This window comes from Myotis davidii, unplaced genomic scaffold, assembly GCF_000327345.1.
Source record: "Myotis davidii unplaced genomic scaffold, ASM32734v1 scaffold43, whole genome shotgun sequence".
Classification (NCBI taxonomy): domain Eukaryota; kingdom Metazoa; phylum Chordata; class Mammalia; order Chiroptera; family Vespertilionidae; genus Myotis; species Myotis davidii.
The window spans coordinates 791,992-801,917 of NW_006294590.1; the positions used below are offsets into that span (position 1 = coordinate 791,992).

At 60.7% G+C, this 9,926-nt stretch overlaps 1 protein-coding gene across 1 annotated transcript in view; it reads left to right on the top strand.

Annotated features, from left to right (window-relative positions):
* DNAH10 (dynein, axonemal, heavy chain 10) overlaps positions 1-9,926 on the top strand; it is a 66,509-nt gene that overhangs the window by 35,545 nt on the left and 21,038 nt on the right. Inside the window, exons 39-51 of the mRNA XM_006768786.2 lie at positions 890-1,048; positions 1,146-1,281; positions 2,555-2,677; positions 3,207-3,341; positions 3,505-3,721; positions 4,073-4,192; positions 4,270-4,415; positions 5,280-5,432; positions 6,532-6,792; positions 7,804-7,976; positions 8,917-9,010; positions 9,257-9,424; positions 9,791-9,924. Of these exons, the coding sequence (XP_006768849.1) occupies positions 890-1,048; positions 1,146-1,281; positions 2,555-2,677; positions 3,207-3,341; positions 3,505-3,721; positions 4,073-4,192; positions 4,270-4,415; positions 5,280-5,432; positions 6,532-6,792; positions 7,804-7,976; positions 8,917-9,010; positions 9,257-9,424; positions 9,791-9,924 (2,019 nt within the window). The remainder of the gene's footprint in view (positions 1-889; positions 1,049-1,145; positions 1,282-2,554; positions 2,678-3,206; positions 3,342-3,504; positions 3,722-4,072; positions 4,193-4,269; positions 4,416-5,279; positions 5,433-6,531; positions 6,793-7,803; positions 7,977-8,916; positions 9,011-9,256; positions 9,425-9,790; positions 9,925-9,926) is intronic.

The window sequence follows — 9,926 nt, forward strand, 5'->3', positions numbered from 1 at the left end:
GACGTGGGAAGGTGGTGGTGCTGCCGCCCCTCATTGCACTCTGATTCCCGGGCCGGTTAAACTTGTCCCAAACACCCCTTTAATCTCGTCGCACCTCCCTGTCTCACTGCCGGGTTATTTACCGTGTTAGAGGGCGATCAGTGACTCCTGTGCCTCAGACTGAATGGTTTGCTTGTGAACTGAGTGTTTCACAGACTCTCGTATGAGGCTCTTTCAAAAGGTAACTTAGTCATGTTTTCTTGGTGTTCAGGTGTCAGCCAGGCCTCCCTGCATTAGAAACACTTAGGGCATCAGCGGGACCAGAGAGAGTCCCCTCCCCACAGGTCTCGTCGCCGCCAGCCCTGCAGGCGCTGGTGGGAGAGTGACCTCGTACTCCTAAGGTCGCTTCCTCAAGGTCACGGACCTGCGGTGGCCTGATGTCTCCTAGTGAATGGGCTGGCGCCTCTCCCCGTGTCCTCAGCGGGGCTGGATTCTAGAAGGGCCTCGGTGCTGCCGACACGGCAGCAGGGCCCGGGCTGAGCCGGGCATCTTGGTGACTTTCACGCTCATCGCTGGTCTGAGCCCTAACGGGAGGAACCAGAGCGCAGGGGCTTCCTGATCGGAGGCGGGTCGTGCCCAGCACCCTGCGTGTCATTCCTCGGTTATCGCTGTCAGTTTACAGGGCAAGCACACGTGTGTGTACACATGAGCCTCCCGTTGTCCCCGGAACGCACAGCCAGGCTTCCGGTGTGGACTTCCCTGTGCTGGGGCCATGGTTCTGGTGGAAGGTAGTTGCCTCGCAAGGAGTGGGAGCCCAGGGGAGGGTGTGGACCGCATTTTAAATTCCGGGTCAGATCGAAGCATCTAGTCCCGATGCGCTCAGCCCCCCCGAGCCTCTCCTCTGACTTAGGCTGGGCCTGACGACCAAGCTGTACATCCTGAACCCCAAGGCCGTGAGCGTCATAGAGCTCTACGGCATCCTGGACCCCAGCACCCGCGACTGGACGGACGGCGTGCTGTCCAACATCTTCAGGGAGATCAACAAGCCGACGGACAAGAAGGAGCGGAAGTGAGTCTCTGGGGAGGGACGCTCCGCCAGGCCCCAGGGCTGGGAGCTGCTGGGACCCGGGCTCGGGCTCACGGCTCACGTCTGGTCGGCGCTGCAGGTACATCTTGTTTGACGGCGATGTGGACGCGCTGTGGGTGGAGAACATGAACTCCGTGATGGATGACAACAAGCTGCTGACGCTGGCCAACGGCGAGCGCATCCGGCTGCAGGCACACTGTGCCCTGCTCTTCGAGGCGAGTGGCAGAGAGCTCACTCGGACAGAAGTCTTGCTGTTCGTTAAAGCAGGACTAAGGCTCGGTGATTGCAGAAGCTCAGAGCAGGCAGGAGAGTGCGTGCTGAGCACACTCTATGCCCTGCCCCCTCCCCTCCCCCTCTCCACTGCATCTCAGCCCTGGCTGCTGCGTACGCTTGGGTCTTCTTTTTTATGGGGGGTTGTTGTTTGGTTAATCCTCACCGGGGGATCTTTTTTCCGCTGATTTTTTTAGAGAGAGTGGAAGGGAGAGGGAGAGTCAGAGAGAGAAACATTGATGTGAGGGAGTCACATCGATGGGTTGCCTCCCACACGTGCCTCCACCCAAGGCCAGGGAGCCTGCTGCTTAGGTATATGCCCTTGACCAGAATCGAACCCGGGACCCTTCAGTCCAAGGGCAGATGCTCTGACCCCTGGGCAAAACCAGGTAGGGCACATACGTGTTTCCTCTGACGGGTCCCCTGGTGCCTGTAAGTACACACTTAGCCAGCTCCTCTTCCTCTGTCAGCTTCAGGTCACATAGTCACCTGCTGACCGATTCCATCAGCTCCCGCTCAGAACACGACATCGCTCAGTCAGTCACACGGCAGGCGGCACTCACATGCCTGTGGGAACCGTTGTCTTTACTGAGAGTCACTGACACTGATTACATTGACTTTCTTTTAGAGACTTTTTTTTTTTTTTTTTTGCCTGGAGTTTGTCATTGCCTTGCTTTTTCTCCCACACTATTTGCTCTTATCTTACCTTCATTCGTTTTTCAAAGTTGCTGTCACAGCCTGAGTCTGCATCACAGCTGTGGGCCTGGGACCTGCTCCCACTGTGGCCACGGCCATTCCAGCCTGTCTGTGCCGGCCGTGGTCCTGTTGGCAGAGAGAGCTGCGTCTGTCCGTGGAAAGGGGGATACGTGTTAATGTTGCTGCTCTAGGTGCATAGTTATCACGGTTTATACTACCCAACGTCAGCTATGTTAAACAGGAACCAAAAAAGACTGAAAAGCAAGTCCTCCACAGTAATGTCTGTTTCTTGGTGGTGGGATCTGAGATTAAGCTATTTCCCTCTTTATACTTTTTTTTATTGTTGTCAGATATTCCACAGCCTGTTAACTTTCACATTAATTTTATAGTAATGGGACATTTTAGAAGGTGATGCATCGGCGACCTTAATCTCCATGATAACCCTCAGTGCTCAATGGGAGCCGCGTGAGCGCTGCTCATCTGCGTGTGGCTTCGCAGCTGTGAGCCCTCCTCCTCCTCCAGGTGGGAGACTTGCAGTACGCTTCCCCCGCGACCGTGTCCCGCTGTGGAATGGTCTACGTGGACCCCAAGAACCTGAAGTACAAGCCCTACTGGAAGAAATGGCTTCAGCAAATACAGAACAAGGTGAAGTCGCTTCTGACGCCAGCTTCCTCGTTAGCTTTGGTGGCTGGCTGGGCTCGCATAGCCCCGGAGGGTGTCGCTGAAGGCCATGACCTTGACCGGGACCTGTGGTTCATAGTCTTAGGCACTTCACGTTTCCAATAAATCAGATGGAAACATCAAGACACACTTACTGGGTTCCCAGGTAGCTCACAGCCGTGAGCTGAGTAATGATTTTGCTCATCTAGACCTGGGGTTGATGTTTGTTCTTTTTCCTGTAAAGGGTACCAGGCCAGCATTTCAGTCGTGGTGGGTTGTATGGTTTCCTGTGTAACTACTCAGCTCTGCCGTTGTGGCATGGAAGTGGCCATGGTGCATGAAGGGGCAGAGCCACGGACCTCTGTGCATGCCCATCATGGCCAATGGCCACGCGGTGACCATGGCCTCATCACTTGAGCTCTGAGATAAGGAGCCCCTTTTCTGTCGGATGGGACCTGTTACCCCACCTCCTCCCGGGAGCCCTTGGGAATGCCTGGAACTCTGCCCCCTGCAGGTGGAGCAGAGCGAATTGCAGAACCTCTTTGAGAAGTACGTGCCCTACCTCATAGATGTGATCGTGGAGGGCATTGTGGACGGGAGGCAGGGAGAGAAGCTGAAGATGATAGTCCCGCAGACGAACCTGAACATGGTGAGGACGAGCCCGCGCATAAGGCTGGTCCTGCGCGAGGCAGGCTCCTCCGGCTGAGCCCGGACGCGGCGTGTTCCATCGCTCAAGAGCCTGGGGCCCCGGTCCGTGGCCAAAGCTGGGCGTGGGGGGTTTCCATGCTGACTGGGCACTTCCTGTGCACCAGGTGACCCAGTTGACCAAGGTGCTGGACGCGCTCCTCGAAGGGGAGATAGAGGACCCCGACCTGCTGGAGTGCTTCTTCCTGGAGGCGCTGTACTGCTCGCTGGGCGCCTGCCTGCTGGACTTCGGCCGCAACCGGTTCGACGAGTGCATCAAGCGCCTCGCCTCCCTGCCTTCTGCCGAGCTGGACGAGGTGTGGGCCCGGCCCGGGGAGCTGCCAGGTAGGAACCCAGTCGCCTGCTGACCTGCCACTCTCTCCCCACCCAGCCCACCAGCAGCTGCTCTAGGAACCAGGGCGGCCTCCCACTGTTGCATCCCAGGGAGGGGGCTCAGCAAGTGTCTGCCCAGGGGCCGGGCAGCGCTGGCTCGCGGCGCGCAGTGTGTGTGCAGAGTGAGGGGGTCGGCTCCCCGGGCTGGTTGCCTGTGTGGGGAGGGGGTGGGTGCGTCGGAAGTTCTCAAGGAAGCCGCTGTCCCGGGAGCCAGTGGCGTGAGTTCATGGCAAGCGTGTTCCGGGGCCGATGGTGCGTGTCCATGTCTGTGACCCGAGTGGCGTGGACTGTTGTTTACTGCAGCTCAGCTCCCCACCCTGTACGACTTCCACTTCGATCCCGCCCAGAAGCGGTGGATCCCGTGGAGCAGGCTGGTGCCCGAGTACGTGCACTCCCGTGAGAGGAGGTTCATTGAGATCCTGGGTGAGTGAGAACCAGGCCCTGCCCCGTGGCGCTCGCCCCCTGGCGTGTCCCTGACGCTCCCCCCGGATGTCCCGCAGTTCACACGGTGGACACCACCCGCACGGCCTGGATGCTGGAGCGCATGGTCAAGATCAAGCATCCCGTTCTTTTGGTCGGCGAGTCTGGCACCTCGAAGACAGCCACCACCCAGAACTTCCTCAAAAACCTGAGCGAAGAGACTAACGTAAGTGATTCCTGTATCGACCCAGCCTGGAGGTGGCCGCGGGTCAGCGCCTTCGCAGCGGGTCAGGCTCGCTCACACCCCACGCATGCAGCACGGGTTAGCGATCCTGGGGGGGCACAGAAGGGGTGTTCGCAGCCCGAGCTGCAGGTTTGTGGGTCAGGCCAAGGGAGGCGCGTTCAGAAGCCACCTCCGCAGTGCCCTCTGCTGGGACTCGGCTGCGGGGGCCCACGGGCCGACAGGCACTCTGCACAGGGTCGCTGTCGGGAGCTGGTGTGCGCATGTGCTCGGGGCACCTCGGTTGGAGGGTCCATCTGAGGCCGTGGTCCTCCAGTCCAGCAGCGTCCCCTGAGCACTGCTCCTCCACCTGGACGAGCCCGCTGGCGACTCTGCTGCCCGAAGCCTGGGGACTACTGATCAGTGGCCTGACTCCCAGTGATTCTCTGAGAAGCAGAGGCCCGAGTCCCTGGGCACACGGGGTCCGGGGCCGCCCTCCCCTTCCTCTTGGCAGTTGGGCCCGAGGAAGGCTCCAGAGCTTGTCCATGGCTCGTGCGTGGCCTGACACGCGGCAGGAAGGGAGGAGCCTCCACTTGAACGTCGCTTTGTCTTGTGCGTGTCCTCTCGCACCGCCCTGTGGAGTGCCCGGCACCCACCGAGGAGAAGGGGCCTCAGACATTCAGTGACTCTTCGGAGGTGATGAGCCCTGGGCCACGTTGTCCCCAAGGGAAGCCAGATCCCCGCTCCCACTTAAAGTGGATGAAGTGCAGACACCCTGGTTTATGGAGGCAGGTCCACCGATACCGTGACGTCGGTGAAAGAGGCGGTGGCTTATGGTTTATCGTTTGGAACCCTCTCTTCCTGTTTCAGATTGTGCTGATGGTCAATTTCTCTTCCCGCACCACCTCCCTGGACATCCAGAGAAATTTAGAAGCAAACGTGGAAAAACGGACCAAGGACACCTACGGCCCCCCCATGGGAAAACGCCTGCTGGTGTTCATGGACGACATGAATATGCCCAAGGTCGTGGGAGTTCATGGGGCGGGGAGGGGGGGCCGTGCGCTGGTGTGCGTGTGTGTGTATGTGTGTGTGTGTGCGCACATGCATGGTGACAGCGCGTGTGAGGAGACCTGTCTCGTTCTGCATGCGCAGGGCACAGTTCTGGGGACTCCTGGGCTGTTCTTCTTCGAGGGGCTTGTCTGCAGGGACGGGGTTCCTCGGCTCCCTCTAGCGTGTGCTTGAGCAGGTGTTTCCAATGAGCTGTGCTTTCATACGACGCTGGTCCCGGCCCCCGTACATGGAGGCCTGCGGGCAGGCACGTCCCCAGAGTCCCTCCAGGTTTACCAGGGATGGGAGCGCGAGCCTGAGAAGGGCAAAGCTGCTTAGTCCTGGGCTGCACATGTATTCACCTAGGCAGCACCATCCTTTCCCGAAAGCCTGCCTTCCGGAAGGGCTTTGCTCAAAGCAGGATTCATCCATCTGTCCCTGTGTCTGTCCCTCCTCCCATCAGTCCGTCTGTCCATGCATCTGTCCGTCCTCCCGTCAGTACATCTGTCCATCCTCCCATTGGTCTGTCTGTCCATGCATCTGTCCCTCCTCCCATCAGTCCATCTGTCCATGCATCTGTCCCTCCTCCCATCGGTCCGTCTGTCCATGCATCTGTCCATCTTCCCATCAGTCCGTCTGTCCATGTGTCTGTCCATCCTCCTATCAGTACATCTGTCCATGTGTCTGTTCCTCCTCCCATCAATCCATCCGTCTATGCATCTGTCCACCCATGAATCTGTTTATGCATCTACCTATTAGCCATCCATCCGTCCATGCACCCACCCACAGACCCACTTAGCCATTCCTTTATCACTCAGCCATCTGTCCCTCTACACATGCATCCATCCACATGTCTCTCCGCCCATCCATTCAGTCAGCGTGTTTACTGAGCAGCTCCTGTGGCATCGGCGCTGCGTGGCGAGGAGCACACCCTGCGGGCCCCGCCCCACGGGCCTGGCCTCGGGGGCGCCGTGGCCAATGCCTGCGCAGTTGCCAACGCCGAGCAGCCTGTGGAGCGGCCCCGCGTGCTGGGGGCCGAGGCGATGGCACCGTCGCCGTCTTCTCTGCACCCCAGGTGGACGAGTACGGCACCCAGCAGCCCATCGCCCTGCTGAAGCTGCTGCTGGAGAAGGGCTTCCTGTACGACCGCGGCAAGGAGCTCAACTGCAAGAGCATCCGAGACCTCGGCTTCGTCGCGGCCATGGGCAAGGCGGGGGGCGGCCGCAACGAGGTGGACCCGCGGTTCCTCTCGCTCTTCAGCGTCTTCAACGTGCCGTTCCCCTCGGAGATGTCTCTGCACCTGATCTACTACTCCATCCTGAGAGGCCACACCTCGGTAACCGCTGTCCTCGCCGTCTAGCTAACGGCCTCGTGTGGGGCAGGGCGTGGGCGACGTGTGCACTCGGCACGAGGCCGGCCGCCCACGGTGCTCTTCGGGGCCTGTGAACGTGTTATTTCTTTCAAAACCAGGAGGGAAATGAGTGTGATCAGCCCACATTGTATGCATCCTCACACCCGCGCGCTCATAAAAGGAGGTATTTTATGAGGAAAGGGGCTCAGAGGCCGAAGCGCCTCGGCCCTGGGAGTTGGGTTGTGGCCTTGAGTTACAGCAGCGAATCGCCCGGGTTCGGTGCTGGCGCCGCCCCCACGCTGTGCTGCAGGTGCCGTGAGCTCCGGGCGCCCTCACCGCAGGTGCCAGTGGCTGCGTTACTGCTGCTGTCCTGCTGACGGCTTGTCCCCACGAGTGCAGCCCATGCGTTTACTCGGCTGGCCCGTCCCTTCTGACGGCCCCACACTCAGGGTCCTCAGGGCCCGCCAGGAGGCGAATCTGAGGGACGGCCGGGGCTCAGCAGGACCGGTGGGCACTGGGCCTGTTCCTGCCCCACCTGAAGGCACTTGCTTTCCAAACTGCACAGTCTGCACCCGCAAAACCCAGACTGAGGGTGGTTCACCCCGTGCGGACTTGTCAGAGTGACGGGGGCCCCAGAAGCAGACAATGGGTTTCTCTGTGATAACTTTTATCTCCTCTTAAAAAATCCCGGTGAAACTCACGGCACGAAGATTAGTTCTCCGAACCATCTGAACGGACATCATTCAGCGGCCTTTAGTCCGTTCACAGTGGCTTCCAGCCATCCTCACTGCTCAGTTCTAGGGGTTTCCACCCCCTCCCCCGCCCTCCTGCCCTGGCAGCCCCCAGTCTGCTCCCCGGCACCGTGTGCTCCGGCTCCCCGCACGGTGCGCTGGCAGGGCTCCGTTCCTGTTCACGGCCGAGCGATGCTCCATCGCGTGGATGGGCCACGTGTGCCTCTAACCATCCACCACCGACACTGGGCCTCCCCGTTTCTAGGTGTTTCACGAGAGCATCATCGCCGTGAGCGACAGGCTGACGCGCTGCACGCTGCAGCTCTACACGGACATCGTGCAGGAGCTGCCGCCCACCCCGTCCAAGTTCCACTACATCTTCAACCTGCGCGACCTCTCGCGGGTGTTCCACGGGCTGGTCCTCACCAACCCCGAGCGGTGAGTCAGCGTGTCTCGCCGGCATGTGCGCAACCGGGGCTCTGCTGTTCCTTTAGGACAAGGACTCGGCGCCACGTCCCGTCAGCCCGTGCACAGTGGGCTCAGGGCCTTGGTTTACCTCACCCCGCCTCGTCCGCCCTTGGGTCGAAGGTGGAGGGACAGGAATGGGTCGACCGCTCTGCTGCCCTCTCGCTCTTAGTCCCCACTCCCCGTCTGAACGCGCCCGTGTTCCTCTCGCTGCTGCCACGGGACCGTTGGCAGTTGAAGTCGGTGAGCTGTGTGTCTTTGGGAGAAGCAAGCACAGAGGATGTGAGCTGGTCACACACGTTTTCTCCGTCACACTGGGCTTGTGTATTTTCTTTATTTTTATTTCGTGTATCTGTGTGTGTATGTATTTGCACCAATGAACACTTCACATGGATCTGCAAGCGTAGAGTCACATGATGAGTCCGCATCCTATAGACGGGCTAAGGACTCCACACCAGCCCAGACAGACCTGGCGCCCTCGTGGGGTTCGGACTGGCAGCTCAGGAGCGGGCCGCTCCAGGCGTTCGGGGCGGCGTGAGGGCTCTTTGCCGGAGTCCAGAGGAAGTCGGGTCCGGGCGGGAAGGAGCTGCTCTGAGAAGGGGGCGCTGCTGGGCCGATGCTGGTTGTGGATCCCGGTCCCAGCCGCGGAGCCGGCGGGTGCGCATCCCGTGCCACGTGCGTCCTTTAGAGACAGCGCCTTCTCCTCCCTCCCGGAGGGCGCGCTCTAGACACCACCTTACGCTCTTCACAGGGAACGTGCCGGCTGTGGTTAGCCCCATTCCTGTGAGCCCAGCGGGAGGGGCGAGGAGGCCCACAGGGAGGCTGTCCTCTCCGCACCCGGGAACTCACCGAGACAGGAGCCTCAGCCCGCGTCTGCGATGCCTCGTGGCTGATGGCGGCCCTTCCATCGCAGGTTCCAGACGGTGGCCCAGATGGTGAGAGTCTGGAGGAACGAGTGCCTGCGTGTCTTCCATGACCGGCTGATCAACGAAGACGACAAGGAGCTGGTCCGTGCTCAGAGCCACACAGATGCCGCCCGGCCCGCGGGTCCCGGGGTGGGGGAGGTGGAGCAGAAAGCCCCATGTGTTGTTATGTAGCGAATAGACACTGAAGATAGAGGCTGGCGTCGAGGAGGGTGGGCCAGTGAGCGCCTGGTCGCGTTTGGGAGGGAACGGCCTGCAGGACCGGGTTGTGCCTCTCCCGTCAGTGTGGGCGCGGTGCGGGGGGTGGGTCGTTACTGGCCCCTGTCGCAGGTGCAAGAGTACATATCAGACCTGGTCAGGGAGCACTTCAAGGACGACGTGGAGGTGGTGATGCGGAACCCCATCCTGTTCGGGGACTTCCGCATGGCGCTGCACGAGGAGGAGGAGCGCATTTACGAAGACATCCAGGACTACGAGGCGGCCAAGGCTCTGTTCCAGGTGCGGGCGGGGCTGGTGTCCCTCCGGCCGTGTCCGTGTCCTGGGGGGCGTGGGAATTACCGGAGGAGTGTGTGAAACAGACCCCTCGGCTCACCCCGAGAGTCCCTCCATCGAGCCAGGGAGGCCCCGGGTGCAGGTGCATCGCCAGGTTCGGGAACCACTCTCCCGAGTGGAGCCTTGCAACCAGCGTGGGCTCCACCACCAGCCAGCAATGGAAGCCTCCATCGTGAATGCTGGACTCAGGCCCCTAAACCCACGTGATCTCACTCCTCAGCCCTCAGGCACGGAGAGGAGTGTCCCCTCCACTCCTCGTCCCCCCGGGGCAGCAGGAGGGAGCCCGGCCTCACCCTCTGAACGGTCCCGCAGGAGATCCTGGAGGAGTACAACGAGAGCAACACCCGCATGGACCTGGTGCTGTTCGACGACGCCCTGGAGCACCTGACGCGCGTGCACCGCATCATCCGCCTGGACCGCGGCCACGCGCTGCTGGTGGGCGTCGGGG